At 33.0% G+C, this 18720-nt stretch overlaps 1 protein-coding gene across 19 annotated transcripts in view; it reads right to left on the bottom strand.

Annotated features, from left to right (window-relative positions):
* Positions 1-18071, bottom strand: part of Sam-S (S-adenosylmethionine Synthetase) — a 48070-nt gene extending 29999 nt beyond the window's left edge. For 2 of the 19 annotated variants that reach the window (XR_012410505.1, XM_073969852.1), the window contains exons 1-2: positions 17989-18071; positions 10605-10863 (exon numbers count right to left, since the gene is read on the bottom strand). Coding sequence is in view for 14 of the 19 variants with exons in the window: in XM_073969852.1 (XP_073825953.1) it covers positions 10605-10728 (124 nt within the window). In the remaining 5 variants the exon portion in view is untranslated. Of the gene's footprint in view, positions 1-10604; positions 10864-11210; positions 11755-11874; positions 12059-17988 lie in introns of those variants that run through there. The other 17 variants (XR_012410502.1, XM_073969843.1, XR_012410501.1 and 14 more) reach the window with 12 other exon arrangements.
* Positions 18072-18720: the final 649 nt, after the last annotated feature.

Raw genomic sequence — 18720 nt, 5'->3', positions numbered from 1 at the left:
ATCCAACAATCATTAGAAATTTACCGACTTTTGGCTATATCAATTCAGCTCTTAGGGATATAAAGAGCAATATAATAAATTATGGGTTTGTTATAAAACGAAATATTTTAAAATCTTTTTAATAATCTTTTCAAAAAATTTACATTTTGTTAGTCCCAATTTACATTAGGCGAGTTTACTTGCGGCAATTGTCAGTTTGTGGGTGAGAGAGGGTGTTGAGAGGCAAAGGGTTACATATACCTCACCTCTCTCTCCATCAAACTGACAATTCCCGCAAGTAAACTCGCCTAATGTAAATTGGGACTTAGTACGACATAATTTGTTGCGCAATAAAATTGTATTTTTTAACAAAAAATCAAGTTTAATGTCAAAAAGATTACAAAGCTTCTTTTCCGAATTTTTTATTGTTTTTGATACTTTTTACAAAGATTTATTATTTAGCTGATAATGTGAAGAGGGCAAAGAATAAACAAAAGAGAACAGAGGAACAAAAAATCAATGTTCATGTCGTAACATAACAATGCAGCCCAAAGAAATGCCGGGCGAAATTGTTGTTATACGTTCGTCATAATCAAACACAAAGATAATAATATTCTTTAAAAAAAATTACAGAAAAACCAAACAAAAACAAATATAAGACAACAAACAGGTCTATAGTAAGATAGTAATTGGAAGTTAAATAGTTTAATGTGAGATTAAAAACAAGCAAACGCGATAAATATGGAAGAAAAAGAAAATATGAAATGACGAATATTGAAAACACGTGGTTCCGCCAATAGCTTGGAACGACACAACACATTGAAAGCAAGATATACCATAGCCAGATACTGCTATACAGTGTGACAAGAAACAGTTTATACATTTTCCTAACAGTTTTTACATTTTTCTGTTCAAATCTAACTTAAATTTTGAAAGTACTACGCCGTTGCGGTTATTGATAAAATTACGGATTTTTTATTAAATATTAAAAAGCACTTAAATTATTTATTTCGAGTAAAGGGCAAAATAATGCGTACTGAAAAGCATACCATGGTTCTTCATATACAGTCGAATAATTGGACCTTTATATTGTAGATTTAATCGATGTAAATGAAGGCTGGGAAGCCTACGATAGGAACATATTAAATTTAAGATTTAAGGTTTATATGCTATGTAATACATTTTTTGGCCATGAAGGCTTTGATATTACTGAAGGAATAAAATAAATAAATGATTCTTTGTCCTGAATAGCTAGATTATAAAGAAGTTCGATTGCATTGGTAATCAAGACAAAAATGCCACCTATGCTACAAAAAGAAATTAACTTATCAAAGTTCTCAATATTCATATTTTACTTGTAGGTAGGTATAAGCTAAAGATTTTGCCGAAGAACCCCTAATAATCATTTTGAAATATTGGTTACTCTAATATGCGACTCGTACAAAATCGTTTTATTTGTCCAACCTTTTCTTCGACACACTGTACAAAAATTCACATGAATATATTTTTTGAGTATTGTTTATATTTCGATTTTTGCACGTTGTTGGTTTGGGCCAGACGACACAAGCTGGCTGCTAAACAGCCGAGGCAGCAATTCTTATCAACGAGAAAGATTGAAGAAAAATACAAAAATAAATAAATAAAGCTAAACGAAACCTGAAAAAATGTCTGGCGCCCAAAAAAAGAACTTCACGTTAACCACGTTCAGCAAGAAAACAACGCCATAATCTAAAAAAATCGTAATTGAAGTGATCAACTTCTAGTTTTTATAGTTTGTTTTCATCGAATATTTCTTCCTTGGTGAACGAATGAATGAATGAGTGTTACAATTGCTGCATTTGTTTTCAAGATATTTTTCATTAAGAAAGAATTGGTAGCGAGGTTTATCTAACAAATATACTTTCATTGCCATTTTTACTTGGCCATATAAAGCTATTCCCCGCATCTTTAAACACATTTCACAAAACGTCACGCATTTTTATACAAAAAGGTAGATAACATTTCATATTTGGTTTATTTGCTTAATTAGTTATCGTTTGAGCATTTTGTTTTTGTTTCTCCTTCTTGAATACTTTGCGGGAGAGCTAAAAGCGAACTGGCTCTTTAATTTAAGCAATGAGAAGAAATGTAAACGTTAAAATTAATAGCAGCAAAGAAGCACATGGTGCGCATGAATGGGTTATTGGTATTTTAGAGCAGAGTGAGGCAGAGAAAATTTTTGGGTCTCTCTTGTGCTCTCAATGAGCGTAAATTTGTTGTTGTTCACAACGTGTTAGCATCTACACAGGCTGTGAGCACGGTTGCCACCGGGCAAAAAAATTCTCTACCAAAACTTTCCGAAAATGTTACCAAAAAGTTACCAACAGATTAAATTTGCCATTTCGTTTGTATACATCGCACTTTGCATCGGAAACCCTGTAAAATGTATATATTCTAGATCAAGGCATATTTTTATAAGGTAAATTTATGAATTCCAACAACTAACAAATTGACAAAAACAACATTGTTGTTATTGAAAATTTAATGTCAAGGAAAGTTTTCTCAAGAAAAACATAAATACATTTTGAAAATCCTCTAAAATAGAACAAATTTGAATCAAAATGCAAATATAAAGCATACAGAACTGTCGCAGGTCATTGTTATTACACGTTTACAATGAAAATAAGTTTTTTATGGTAGCAAATTTCGATGTTTCAAATTTCATGAGTAGACCCTATTATACTATGTTTATATATACGAAATCCTCTCGATTTCAACTGTCAATTCCATTGCTCAAACGTCAATCGTTTTCAGATGAGTTTTCATTTGACGTTTACGCAAAGGTATTGACAGTTGAAATCGAGTGGACTTCGTAAATGTAAACATAGTATTACATTTTGAAAACCAATGGTATGCTCCAGTACTGCAAGAATGTACTAATTTTTACTATTTTTTTCGATAACATAAAGGAAAAAATGTGATCGTAGTAAAAAATTGTAGCTCCTTGCAGGTTCTTGAACATTTCAAGGCATATCGACATATTTGTAATATGTTATTTCAAAATTTTATTTATGTTGTTGGGGAAATTACAACAAAAATAATTTTTTTATAAAGGGATTTGACACTTCATATGGTCTGTTCCTTTACTTTTGAAAATGGTAAAACCGGCAAAGGTAGTTAAAGTTGTAAACTGCACCCATATGAATTGTATGGTCTCTGAAGTAAAGGAACGCTTTTCGAGTAAAAAGTGGTAAAACTTGAAGATTCTTGCACGTAAAGGAACAGGGCTATATTCGAATAGCTGGTGTGATACCACTACCTTGGTAATTGTGCCATGGAGCATTTATAGTCGTCGTGTTCCTTTACGCACCTGAGGTTACCAGTTTTTACCACTTTTTACCAGCAAAGTGTTCCCTTACTTTTAAAAGCATACAATTTATATGAGAGCAATTCACCATTTTATACCATTTTTTGCCAGTGATACCTTTTTTAAAAGTAAAGGAACAGACCAGTTTGTTCAATCAAACCTTAAAAAAGTTACCAAACCAAAAACGAAGTTACCAAGTTACCAACCCTATAAAAAGTTACCAAATTTGGTAATATTCTACCAACTGTGGCAACCGTGGCTGTGAGCGATAACAAATTTACGCTCACTTAGAGCACATGGGCTCTCTTGTGAGTCACAATGCCTCCTCCTGTTTTAGAGTGACCAAATGGGTCTAAATGCATGGCAGTTCAAAATATATTCCACGTTATTTACCTATATTGTAGTTTCATAATTTCTTGTAATTGTTACAAACACAAAAAAGCAAATGTAATTGAATGAAAGATTTTTGCAATAACCGGGAATGAACAATTAATATGCAATATGTTACAATTTTGGTTTTTGCAATGAAGTTTGAGAATATGATGTAATTTGAAAATGTTAATGTGCGGTATGAACAAATCGATCATAAATATTCTAAAGGTATTTAATCCAAGCTAAAAAAAATCAACTAACTAATACTACCGGTGATTACAGCTGGGCAATCTCGTTCAATTGAACGATCCGGATCACTATCTCGTTCAATGGACACCGGTAATTTCTTTGACAAAACTGCGTATACTTAATTTCACACATTGGTTTTTATGATGTACTCATTCGTCTTTGAACGAGGACAGAGATCCGGTTCGTTCAATTGAACGAGATTGCCCAACTCTACCGGTGAAGCGAATTGTATCCATTCCAAATTAAAAAAAAAAAACACTTTGGAAAGAGTGGACCTAATTATACCACTACGTGAATTAAATCCTTCATCATTCATTTATCCAAAATTTGTTTGTTGAACTCTCGAACCTTTAGCTGTATATGAACGAACTTCCCTATAATACAATAATTCTTAGTAATGAGTAACCTCAAAATTAGTAAACACAAAAGCAACAAGTGGGTTTGTTTACAATACCATTTTTGAGCATTTTATAAAAAAAACGCGAAAAATGAATGAAGTGTCAAGGTTTTCCACATAATCGACTTGTGGATATGATAAATAAAATGCGTGTTTCAATGCAAAGCTTTCGAATTTCTTCCATACAAATGTTCTAAAAACAATTTTAAAAATCATTGAATTCGATTGTTTTTAAAATTATTTGGCATATTATTCAAACAGCACACACCCATACAGAGATGGTTATTTTGTTTTGACGTTTTAGCAACGGTCGAAAGAAAAAATTAAATTGACAGAAAGCTTTAGCTAACCTTTCTTATTAAACCGTGGTTCAAATCTAAATTCTCACACAAAATATTCTCTTCGTTCTTCTTCTGCCTGTGGCAAAATTAAAAAAAAAAAACGTAAAACGTATAAAAAACTAGTAAAATAGGTAAGAAAGCACCAGCCAGCCGTGCCAGCAGAGATATACCCTCAGCATCGGACCTAAGGAATAGAAGTAAACACAACACTTCTGAGGTCAATAAGTGTAAGAAGAACTTGTTGCAAAACATTTAAAAACAATCTCCGACAAGTAATTAAACCCATAATACGAACCAAATCAGTTGATCCGTTCGAGAAATTGTCTGAAACGGATTCCGTCCAAACATACTTCTTTTTAAAAATTGTGCGGCCCTTTTTGAACATATGAACTTTCCGACAAAAATATATGTATATTACAAATCAAAGCTCACCAAAGCTCGAAAGTACCATCCATCTTGCAGAAGTAATACAATATGCAAAGTTTGGAACCCAGTATACAGTTCGAAAATTGCAAAAAAAAAAACAAAACCTTTCCTTCTTTCGAATTTTGTGTGGGAGGTGCCCGAAATAGTAGACCGATATAGTCCATATTCAAATCCGATCCATATATGGAAGGAATAATAATATGTGGAAATCGATTACTCCCTCCGAGAGTTATCGTTCACACCATTTTACAGAAAAATTTTGAACATTTGTGTGGGAGATACCCGAGTGAGTGGAAGTTGATATGGCCGATATGGCGAACTTAAGCTGAGTTTAGGCTAAATATTACGAAGTGCAAAATTTGCTTCGAAATGATTGATCCGTTCGAGAGTTATCGTGCGCACCAGCCAGCCAGTCCGACGGAGAGAAAGGGCTAAATCGACTCCAGGTTGTCTGAAACTATTATCGTCCAAGCATACTTGGTGTTTAAAACATTTTTGGTCGCATCAAAGTGTATATACTTTCGTTTGCCCAAAGGCTGTGGGTATAATTCATTTTTTTTTTTTTTGTATGAAAGGCTTGGTTCTGCAACGAAAATGGATGGCTTGGTTCTGCAACCAAAATGGATGGCTTAACACACAAGATTTTTAAAACAACTCCAGAGCTTAAAAACAAAATTATGGAGAAGATAACAATATAGATAATAAAATAGTTTGTCTAAAAATTTATTGAAAATCTCGGGTAAAATTCGGAAGCCTTCCGTGGTGTTTCCCACTTTTCCTTCATTAACCCGATCTAATTTCTGATAAACTCAAAAATATATCATACCAGCTAAAATGTATATTTTTATAAAAATTAAAATGGTACCTCAATTTTGACAACCCTTTACTTCCTTTTGCACTTCAATACTGGCTGAGCGGTTCAAGAACAAATTATTGTCATTGTTTTTTATTATTTATATACATATATCCGGTGATTTCAACTTGTATATTTTTGTCTAATAAACAAAACAATTGAATAAAATGGAATAGAACGAATGAATGGAAATTCAGATGTTTTGAATGAATAAGAAAAGAATACATTTGAGTACTTGAAACAATAGCGATTGGAAAGCTGCAATCTTTAATGTTTGAAATCTTGTAAACACACAAATTTTTACTAGAGGTAATTACAAAAAGTATTTGGTTTATAACCTTACTTAATCGCTGAACTGATATACTAATAGCTCAGTAGTTTAATTAAAAAAATATATAACATGAACCAGTTTCTAATAAAATCAAAAAAATTCATCATAATTTTATCATAAAAGTAATAATTTTAACGTTTAAAATCTTGTAAAATACAAATTTTTACTAGAGATAATTACAAAAAGTATTCGGTTTATAACCTTACTAATTCGCTGAATTGATATACTAATGGCTCAGTAGTATTAAAATTTCAAAATAATTTTGCTTCATTAAAAAAATTATAACCTAAACCAGTTTCCAATAAAATAAAAAAAAAATGATCATAATTTTACCCCAAAAAATATGTATTTTTTATAAACTTAAGATAATGCGATTTTAATTCCGAGCAAGTGGTTCAAAATAAAATTATTACCAGTGTTGGTTCTATTATTTATACAACTTTTAATTTTTTTAACAAACTAAACCATGCAATCTCTCAGCAGATGTTTTAAAGGAATATAGAAAGAAGCGCTTTTGAGTATTTGAAACAATAACGACTGGTAAGATGAAATTTTAAATGTTTAGAATGTTGTCAAACACAAATTTTTACTGGCGATAATTACATAAAGCATTGAGGTTTGTAACCTTACCAAATCGCTGAACTGGTTAATGGCTCAGTAGTATTACAAATTTCAAAATAATTTTGCTTAAAAAATTAATTAAGTATAAACTGCCAGCAATTACTGCTTATTCAAAGATCAAACGTTTTCGCTCCGTTTGAATTAAAAAAATGAAATCTAAAGATACGTAAATACCTGAAGATAATCTTCAACATTTTAAATTGTAAAATTAAAATAAAGGGGTTTTGAGGGTTCAAAAAATAATTTCTTTTGATGTAAAAACAGAAAATGTCTAAGTCCCGGGCCACACTAAGAGTAATTTCACTGAAATTTTGACATGAAAGTAAAAGAAAATGTAAAATAAAACGGCCTGTTTGTTTCATACGAATATTGCAACATAGCAAAATTGCAGAACACATGAAACCGTGTACACTAGTTTCTTGAAATTATGTGTTTTTCCCAAAAAATGTAAAGTCTCATGTCAACATTTCATTGAAATTTATCTGGTGTCGCAAGAAAAGGGTTAATGAAATTCTCACTCTTCTAGCGACCCCACACAATATCGTTTACATTAGACCTAAACACCCAAGCGAGAGAGATTAGAAACGCGCGCATATTGCCATAAATAAAAATGTCAAAAACGATTTCAAAGAGAACTATAACATAAAATTCAATCCAAATAGTACATCCTGTATACAAATATTTTCAAAAACAATGTCGGCGGCTGCATTATAATTGAGTTGGTCAAGGAGGGGTACCATAACGAGAGTAAAAACCAAAACACAAATACAATATTTTAACCAACCGACAAAAAAGCAAAAAATAAAATAAACTAAATAAAAACAAGGAGACAAACAACGCCATTTTGTTTGAAATAACATAATAAGAAATATGCCGAATACTCTTGTCGTATGTACTGGCTGAAACACAAAAAGCAAACAGCAAACCATACGCAACTTTTCTGTCTGGAATGGTAGGTATTTTAGCCTGCTTTTATACAAGCACACAACGAGCAACTGTCAATAAAAAGACCACCGACAATAATCATCATCACCAACGTGTGTTGTTTTGCCTTCTTGCCAAGATACCATAATTAGAATAACAATGTTGAATAACAAAAACAAGAGCGTTTTTTATGAATATCCAAAACAGATTTTATTCAGAACAGAATAATAAAAGTAGAAAAAGATTTGTACGTTCAGTTTTCCTTTGAGAACTTTCAGAAAAAATACCTGTAAACTTTTTCTCATGATTTTTGAATTTGTCTCTTTGTTTTGAACATTTCGCTTAGCTGGGTTTGATAGGGATTTTAAATTATTTTTTTAGTTATTATTATAAATAATATTAAATTTTTTTATAAAGATCAATATGTGATTTATCTCCTGTTTTGTTTGTATTAGTTATTTTTTATTAGTTTTAAGATTTAATCTAAGTACTAGAATTGTCAAGGTTAAGCTATTTTTGTAACATAGATGGCCTTTAAGACTTGTTTACCCTTATGTGATATACATTAAATAAAGGGTAAACACTTTTTTAAATTTAAATGGTTCGCACGAATGTAATTGAATTTTTCTCAATAGCCATTCTTTCCCACTAATAAATTTAAGTTGTTTTAATAAAATATTAAAACAGTTAAGGGATTAAACCTGACTATTTTGAAAAGCAACATGTCAATTCTTTCCTTACAAAAAAAAAGGAACAAAAACTTCGAAAATACATGATTGATCATTGCAGGTTCTGAAACAGAGCAAATTTTTGTAATCATTACTTGAAATATTTCAATACAATACGCATGTAAATAATATAAACACGTCTATCTTATGTAAAACATCAAATCTATCATATTTTATTAGCGCAGATTTCAAAAAAAGTAAGAAAGTATCAGTGAAAGTGCAGACAGAGCTATACCCCCAGCTATACTTCTGAAGTCTAGAGGTTTTTTTTTAGTTTTTTGGTTAATTTCTCAGGATGTGTGGATTTGACCCCGAAAAAATTGTACCGTCTTAACTAAGGCCGGCTACACAACATGTTGTCAAAAATTTAAAAACTATCTCAGACGAGTCCTTGCACTGCCCTCTTTCCAAACTTTGTGTGGGTGGTAACCGAAAGAGTGGTCCGATGTAGTCAATATTCGGACATAATTCGACGCTGTAAGAAAAAATACGATGTACAAAGTTTGGAACAAATCGGTTCTAGGGTTATCTTATGTACTACCCAGTTTAGTTTTTCAAAACGATCCGAGACGAGCTGTTAAACTGCACTTTTTCCAAATATTGTGGGGGAGGTTCCCGAAGGACTATACCGATATAGTCCATATTCCAACCTGATGAATGACTAGATGAAATAATACGATGTGCATAGTTTGTACCAATAAAACTCCCTGCGAGAGTAATATTGCGGATTTGCCATGCCATTTTAGTTGGTGCAGTCAAGATTTATTGGATCTTTTAGGCCATTACCTTATGGAGTATGGACTTACTTTCGAAAAATATGTACCGTCGTAAAGGGGCCGCAAGGACAACCTGCTAAATTTCAAAGCGATCCGAGAGGAGCTCTGGAACTTCAGTTTTTCCGAGTTTTGTGTGGTAGGTACCCGAAGTAGTGGACCGATATAGTTCATATTCGAACCCGATATATGCCTGGAAGTAATATTACCATATCGTCACCCTCCCTTCAAGAGTAATCATGCGCACCATTTTAGCGAAAAGTTTTGAACTTTTGTGGGGCAGGTACCGTGGACCGATATGGTCTCTCTTCAAACTTAAACTAACTTTGGACAAAATATTACGAATGCCAAATGTTGTACAGGATCGGTTGCTTCGTTCCAGAGTTATCATAGGCACCAAGCAGACGGACGGACATGGCTAAATCGACTCTGAAACAGATTTCGTCCAAACATAATTGGGTTCTAATTCTAAACCCATTATTTCAATGAGGCACATTTTTGATCGTATTAAAGTGTGCAAATCCTCTGTAGCCTAAAGGTTAAAATACTTTGAACTTTTTTGCTTACATGTAATTGAAATGCGATCTTGCATTTCTTTATTCTTATACAAAAATTGAGGCTAGGATAAGCGTGAATTTCTCATTCGGTTAGCACCTTAAAGGCTGAGAGCCTAAACAGCGCTGTATATCATGAGTTGATTTCACGATTTTTCCCTGAATATGAACCCAGGTGGCTATTGATATGACCTGGTACTTTTAAGTCGATCTTCCAACCCCTCCTGATCGAGTTATCCAGAAAGAAATACTTATTGTAATTGATGGGACCTATTGTTAACATCTAAAATGTACTAGCTTGGTCCATATGGTAACCTGTTATTGGAGATATCCTACACCTAATATTCTTGATACTTGTTAGTAGTTAAATCTCATTAAGAATAAAGTTCATAAAACGTCATGATTTTCAAATATTTACCGAAAAACGGGGTATTTGGGAACCTCATCCATTACATTTCGAAAACATTTGCTTGACACTTTATTATTTTCGCACTTCGTGGGTTAATTTTTGCAAAAAAGACCTCATAGAAACTTTCTCCTTCTTTCATAAATTATTACAAAACAATGTTTGTTTTCTTGGTTCCAAACCAGTACCTTATGCTGTAATAACTTCTATAAACCTTCGTTGTTGCAGACTTCCCAAAATAATTTAAAAGTATGTTAAAGAAGTTACTTAACGTTTAGTATATACAATAGGAAATCAAACTCACCTGGATGTCCTTCTCCTACAGATTCGGAAGTGAAAAGGAATGATTGACCATCTTCCATGTCATATTGGGTACCATTGCCGTTGACAGTGCAACCGTTGGCATGACCATTTGTTAGAGCTGGCATTTTGTATGTGGATTTTTTAGGTTGTTATTTAAATGTTTATATATGGTTATTTAGTTGTTGGTGTTGTTGCAGCAGCAGTGGCAGACTGACGGGGATATTGTGTTGCACAGTTGTTGTAGATACTTTTGGGATAAGCTAAAGAAATGGATGATGGATGGACTTTGATAAATTTTTCTTTTCAATTTTAAAATTATTTATAAAACTAAAAATAACTATTTTATTTATTCTTTAAATATAATTGATTTTTCTCAAAGTGACAGAATTTGTTTTCTTGTTGCCGTTGAATATTGTTGGGGATTTGGGTTGTGGGGGGTCGTCGTCGGGCTGGCTGCGTTGCGTTGACTAGTTCACAAGGAAAACACACTTAAAACATCACACAGACACACTATATAATTTTTCTCTTCGTTTTGGCTTGCTTTGCTTCAATTTTATTCTTTTTTTAGGTGATATATTTTTATAGAACAAACTGAAATTTATGTAACTTTTTTCTTTTTTTCCTTTGAGAAAAATGTTCGCACTTATCAGGCATTCATTGATGGAAATATATAAACTTTTGTTTTATTCACTAAAATCTGTTTTGATTTGGAAAAGGAGGAAATGACTTTGCTCGGTTATGTTAACTACTTTTGGTTTCTTCCGTACACAAATAATCGTTATTGGTTGGTAGGTTGAATGCTTCTTCACCTCCAGAACCTAGTAGGGGTATATTTTCAAACGTACGCGTTTTATATTGGGTTGATGTGTTTGTGTGACACGGACAACAACGTTCTGTGTTTTGCCACCACAAGAAGAAGTAACAATGCAAGAGGCAACGTCCTCACACCTCGATGTTCTAAACGTAAAAGAGCGCACACATTTCACATTGTTTTCATTTTATACCCTTTTCCCCATATTCGTTTTATATGCGCCGTCTCCAACTAACCATTCGATGAAATGTCCAATGAACGGATGATGGAATGGATGAACGAACGAAAGGCCACAACAAGAAAGAATATAGAGTATAGAATTGTGTGGTGTGCTTGCTTTGCTGTTATTAGATTCTATTCTATCGCTATTTTTGCTGATGAATTCCTTTCATGTTATGCCAGTGCAATTTTTTTCTCCATTTTTTATTAAATTTCAATGACTAACATAAAAGGAAATTACCTGAAACTCCACGGGTTATTGAATTTGTAAATTGTTATGGATTTTTATTGCTTTTCAACTTTTGTTTCTTTGTAATTGTTGTAAGTGTGCGTTTCAAACTGTTTCCCTTCTGTTTTATTTAGCCGCTTCTATTCTTCTATTTAGCCTTTGCACATGTTTGCCAATTCTCCCATTTCTCGAACATGTGTTTAACTTGTTTCCTCATTCTCTCTCTCTTTTCTTGAAGATTCCTTGGTTCTCTATCGTTTCGCTCCTAACACCAAACGCCGTGTAAAATATTCTGCCTCGGCTTTGAAGTTCGACGGCATATTTCGAACAAATTAATAGCGTGTTTACATTACAGCTTTTTGGCGGGTTAAACTTGTTTAGACTATTGCTTGGTTTACATTTACGAAATCCACTCGATTTCAACTGCCAATTCCTTTGCGTATACGTCAAATGAAAACTCATATGAAATCCGTTGGATTTCATTTGACGTTTAAGCAATGGAATTGACAGTTGAAATCGAGTGGATTTCGTAAATGTAAACTTAATATATGCTTGATTATGTGGATTTAAGCCGTCATTTATATTAATCTACTATGGAACTCGATGTAGGGATGCAAAATTTCATGTTTAATGAAATCACTCTAGTGTGGACCGGAACCCATGGTACAATAATTCATAGGTAGGCCAGGTATGAGAATCGCCAAAAAATACAACCCTGTCGCTATGGCTTAAAACGTCAAAATTGTTTTGATGAATGATAACGGATGAGTAAACAAAGAAGAAGAAGAACGAAATGTTGAAATGAAAACAAAACAGAGTTGAATTTTTGATCAATAATAAATATCAACTCTGCATGTCAACACGATTTTGACAGATTAAGCCATAACAAAAAAAAATTTGTAATCAGCTGTTAGCTGTGGCCTACCTAAGAATTATTGTACCATGCCGGAACCTATGGAATTGACATTTGAATCCAGTGGTTTATTAAATTGGGTTATATGTAAACGTACAATAAGCCGAAAAAACAATAAAGGCATAGGTACATAAGCTGCCTCGCCTGCTTGCCTTGCTTTCCTGCTTCATTTCTGACATTATGCTTGGTTTACATTCGCCGTCGTTTCGTGATTTCGAAGGCGTTTCGTAATTTCGCGCGGAATCAAGGACAATTTATCTTGATTTCGCATACAAAAATGAAATCATCTCATTTCGTGATTTCAGCGAAGTCAACATCGAAATCACAGTACTCATGCTATACAACCCTGTCTTTGCTTAAAAAAGTACCAAAAGTTGCAACACTTTTCACGTATCACAATAAACAAGGTAGATGGGCAATTGGGCAATATCAAAATATGTAACAATGTGAAAAAAAATATTAAGTTACTTTGTTACAATGATAGTTTCCATTGTGTTCCAGTACTTTTTTAATGGTAATGTTAAAAAAGAGCAAATTGTCAAAAATTGCTTTCCCATACAAATTTCTTAAAAAATACGGGAACGGAAAAATGACGGAAATTGCAATAACTCCAGAAATGTCAAAATCAACGTATCATATTCAGGTGCCAATAAACATGCTGCTAGTTTCTACTATGCCAAATTTGTGTAGCAGAAAACAGGAGAAGGGAGTGCTTGTTATTCAGTGCGATTTTGGTTTAAAGAGAAGTGCAAGTCTTGCTAGATTTCGGAGTACGGGAACGCATTTGTAGCACTAATCGAGAAAACTACAGCAAGTAGTAATATTTTGCAGGTTCTGAACACAACTTTTATCTATAAAAATTTATTATTATGATGTCTCAACGATAAAAATCATTTTTTTTATTTTTTTCATTTGTTAGTATAATACACAATTAATACGATATATAGATAATTTTACGATAATTTTCGAAATAAAGCAGTAAAGTTCTATATTGTCGTATTTTTTGATGACTAATTCAATTTACAAAAGCTTGTTTTGAAAATTCATGTTCGATCAGCTGTGCATATGCATCTACCTTGATAATTGTGATATGTTTGAAATCAACAAAAAAAAATAAAAGCTGGTTTACATTACGAAATCGAGTCGATTTCAAACTGTCAATTCCTTTGCGTATACGTCAAATGAAAACTAAAATGAAATCAATTCGATTTCATTTCACGTTTGAGCAAAGGAATTGACAGTTTGAAATCGACTAGATTTCGTAATGTAAACCAGCTATAAGTATAAACACCGGGATGTATTTCAGGATTTCGTGAAATCCAGTGGATTTTGAAGCGTAAGTGTAAACTTGGCATTATAAAAATAGAAGAATAAAGAAGGCCGAGAAAATTTAGAACTGGGTTTCCCTTTTCTATCAGAAGCAAGCAAGGTAAAGCCAGGTTTATATTATAGCCTTTTGCAGGGTTAACCTTCTTAATGAGGATTTATTTGACGTATACGCAAAGGAATTGACATTTGAAACCCAGTGGGTTTGTTAAATCCGGTCATATATAAACGTACTATAAGCAGGCCAGGCAGCTTATGTACTCACCCCTTTATAGGCCGTTTATATATAACAAGGTTAACCCAGTGGGTCTGGGTTTCAAATGTCATTTCCATTGTATATACTTCAAACAAATCCTCATAAAGAAGGTTAACCCTGCAAAAAAAACTATAATATAAACGCCGTATTAGAATTTGTTATAAAAACTTTGTTCCAAAACTAAAAAGTTTTTAAAATTTTTACGACTTTTACACATTTTACCCGAAAAATCGTTACCGTACACAAAAAAGTTGTAAAATGTTCACTTCTCTTTAAACAAAAATGGAGCTGAATTACGCTCTTTTTTTACTCGACAAATTTGAGCGTGTAAAAAATAGTACCATGGTTGCCGCGTCTGATTGGCTGGTACGCCGACTTTGACATTTGTTCCAGTTTTTTTTGTGTATTTTACATTTTTTTGTTCCCGAACTATTTCAAAAAACAATTGTGTGAGAACATTTTTTTACAGTTCTCTCTTTTACGAGTTTTACTATTAAAAAGTACGGGAACGAAGATAAAATAAAAAATACAAACTTAAGTTCCGAACACAAACTTTCCGAACAAAAAATACTTTTAGATAATGAAGCAAGATTAGCTGCGTTTGTATTAAATGAAAGCTGAGGAAATAAACTCGGTTCCCGATTAATTTATTTATTAATTATTATTAATTTAACCGACACATTTTATAATTCGTGTAAATGTATTAAAATTCTAAATACATTTGTACATAAGCTTTGTTCTAGAACTAAAAAGTTTTTACAATTTTTACGACTTTTACACTTTTACCCGAAAATCGTTCCCGTACACAAAAAAATTGTAAAATGTTCACTTCTCTTTAAACAAAGATGGCGCTGAATTACGCTCTCTTTAAAAACATTTTACTCGGCAAATTTGAGCGTGTAAAAAATAGTAATACTATGTTTACATTTACGAAATCCACTCGATTTCATCTGTCAATTCCTTTGTGTATACGTCAAATGAAAACTCATCTGAAATCGATTGGATTTCATTTGACGTTTGCGCAATGGAATTGACAGTTGAAATCGAGTGGATTTCGTAAATGTAAACATAGTATTACATGGTTGCCGGCGTCTGATTGGCTGGTACGCCGACTTTGACATTTGTTCCAGTTTTTTGACGTATTTTCCATTTTTCCGTTCCCGAACTATTTCAAAAAACTTTTGTGTGAGAACAATTTTTTACAGTTCTCTCTTTTACGAGTTTTACTATTAAAAGCTTCGTTCCCGTACTTTTTAATAGTAAAACTCGTAAAAGAGAGAACTGCAAAAAATTTGTTCTCACACACAAGTTTTTTAAAATAGTTCGGGAACGGAAAAATGGAAAACACGTCAAAAAAAACTGGAACAAATGTCAAAGTCGGCGTATCAGCCAATCAGACGCCGGCAACCATGTTACTATTTTTTTACTCGCCCAAATTTGTCGTGTAAAAAGTTTTTAAAGAGAGCGTCATTCAGCGCCATTTTCGTTTAAAGAGAAGTGAACGTTTTACAACTTTTTTGTGTACGGGAACGGTTTTTCGAGTAAAATGTGTAAAACTCGTAAAAATTGTAAAAACTTTTTAGTTCTGGAACACAACTAAAAATTACGTTCCAGTACTTTTTATACCCTCCACCATAGGATGGGGGTATATTAAGTTTGTCACTACGTTTGTAACTACTCGAAATAATCATTGTAGACCCCACAAAGTATATGTATTCTTGATCAGCGTGCAATTCTACATCGATATAGCCATGTCCGTCCGTCTGTCCGTCTGTGGAAATCACTCTAGCGTCCGAACGGATTGACGTAGGTTGATGAAATTTTGGGAAAATATGTTATATTTACGTAGGACTTTTGTTATTGAAAGCGGGCTATGTAGGTCCACGCTTTCGTATAGCCCCCATACAAAATGAAGCGTGACGCGTCGTCGTTTTAAGGAATTTTTAAGATATTTGGCCCATTTTACCACCAAATTGGTTGTAATTTGGTACTTTGTGTCTCCAGGGGCCACAAAATATTCCTACCAAAGTTGGGTTATATAGGTCCACGTTTTGGTATAGCCCCCATATAAGGCCCCATATAAAGTACGCGTCATTTTAATATATTTTGAATGTATTAGACCCATTTGACCAAAGAATCGGTTGTAACTTTGTATTTTGTGTTTCCTGAGGCTAAGAAACATTTCTACCATAAAATGTTTATATAGGTCCACGTGTTGATATAGCCCCCATAATACAATATATCCCGATTTTCGATATTTTGAACGTTTTAGCCTCATTATCACACCGATATGGCTGAAATTTGGTATTTAGTCTTCTTTAGGCGTATAAAACTGTCCCCCAGAAATTTGTAGGTATAGGTCCACGCCATCATATAGCCCCCATGGAACGGTACCTTCCGAATTTCGGTATTTTGAAGGTAGTGGCCACATTAATCCACCGAAACGGCTGAAATTTATGGTGGAGGGTATAAAAAGTTCGGCCCGACCGAACTTAACGCTTTTCTTACTTGTTTAATGGTAAAATCTGCAAAATAGAGAACCGTCAAGCTATGGCTTCCATTTTTAGATTGATTAAAAAACCATTCCGAAGAATGCCTATTAATTCAATCCAAAGCACTGCATCAAACGCCGTGATTTGGAACGAAAATGGAGTGCTGCGCTCTCTTTTGTAAAATTCACTAATGAGTTCATAAAAAAAGATCTATCGGTAGATAGTTACAGAACCGCACTACTGATCTTGCTTCATTATCCAAAAGGCTTTATATATTAGGTATGTTCGATAACTTCGCAAGTAAAAAGTATTTGCAAGTACTTTCAACAACTTTTCATTCCTCTTTTATTGAACAAGTTTGTTGTCGAACAGCACACTACCGAAATCCACTGGAATTGACACTTGAAATCCACTGGATTTCACAAATGTTAACAAGCTTTTTGTTAACACATAATTTATCACTAATTTATATTCTTCCTTGCGAGATAGCAAATAAAAGAAGTTCATATTGCTTCGTTCTTAAAATGTTCAATGTTTTCTTATTTCAGGCAATCAGGAATGAAACATTGACAAATATCGAAGGATTCATCCTGTTTAATCCATTTAATGTTTGTGATTTTAAGTACGACGGTTTAAATATTTCATTTTACTCACATTCGTAAATTTATTTATTTGATTTTCGAACTTTTCGTATATTTTCACTTTTGCAATCTCATCATAAAAATTCCGTTACAAAAAAAAAAATAACCACACACAGACGCTTAGTTTAGAAAATGAAAATTTTAATGTAAAGTGGAAAAATATTGTATATTCAATGAACTTGCGATCGGGAAGTGTTGTTTCACAGATAAGAAGACTAGCATGCTTTTGAACTCATTCACAATATCAATTATAGACAAAACGTGCTGATCTTTATCACTTTTTAAATAGTTTATGTAATGGAAACATAATTATGTATGTATATATTTGCGAAATTTTTTCATGTTCTAAATATCACTGAAGTACACAATTTAAATTTGTATTTTCATAAAAAATACTTGAGTCCTTTTACAACCCAACACAACACATGATACTAAACTTTGAGAAAACCCTTCTTAAATTCTAAAATAGTTCGAATACTATTTCACTTTCAAACTTACTTCTCACAACGGCAGTTTAGTATTAACTGTTTGAAATCCGCTAATTTCAGTTTCATTTATAACATACAGGAACAAATTTTGTATTCCCTTGCTTTTTGTGGAAAGTAAAGAAATGAATCTGATCTTCGTGAAAATAAAGCTTATTATCAGTGGACAAAAATCCGAATTCAAAAATGAAATTCCGAACGCGGATCAGAGATTTGTTTTCATATTTTACATACATACAATGTGCGGTGTTAATAAAAGGCGTGTATTGTGTTCTGATTTACAGTTACTCATAAAAGTATGCCTCAAAGATTGCGGATAACGGAATATTTTTATAAATCATTTTAAACCGAGAATAAATATTGCGTTTATTTTCGGCGTAAACGGTTTTAAATCGATAACGTCTAGAACGCTATGATTAAGTGTATTATCTTCTGTTATTTGCTAAATCCAGTATAGTCGATATGTACTGTAGGTTAGTCGCGGTCCACACTAGGTTGATTTCATTGAAGAAATGTCATGAAATTAGGCATTCTTAAATCGAGTTCTCCACTACAGAAATTTCATAAAAATCCTTTAGTATGGAACTCGATCTATGAACGTCTAATTTCATGATTTTTTTTCAATGAAATCGGTCTAGTGTAGACTGGAACTAGGGACGCGTGATTTCATGAAATCGCTCTGGTGTGGACCGGGAGACACTATAGTAGTTTTATGAAATCGCTGTAGGGGGAACTCGACGTATCA

Source organism: Musca autumnalis, unplaced genomic scaffold (assembly GCF_047663935.1).
Source record: "Musca autumnalis isolate F117 unplaced genomic scaffold, ASM4766393v1 scaffold_2, whole genome shotgun sequence".
NCBI classification, from domain to species: domain Eukaryota; kingdom Metazoa; phylum Arthropoda; class Insecta; order Diptera; family Muscidae; genus Musca; species Musca autumnalis.
The sequence above is the reverse complement of the archived record's forward strand: the minus strand, read 5'-3'. Positions and strand labels throughout refer to the sequence as shown.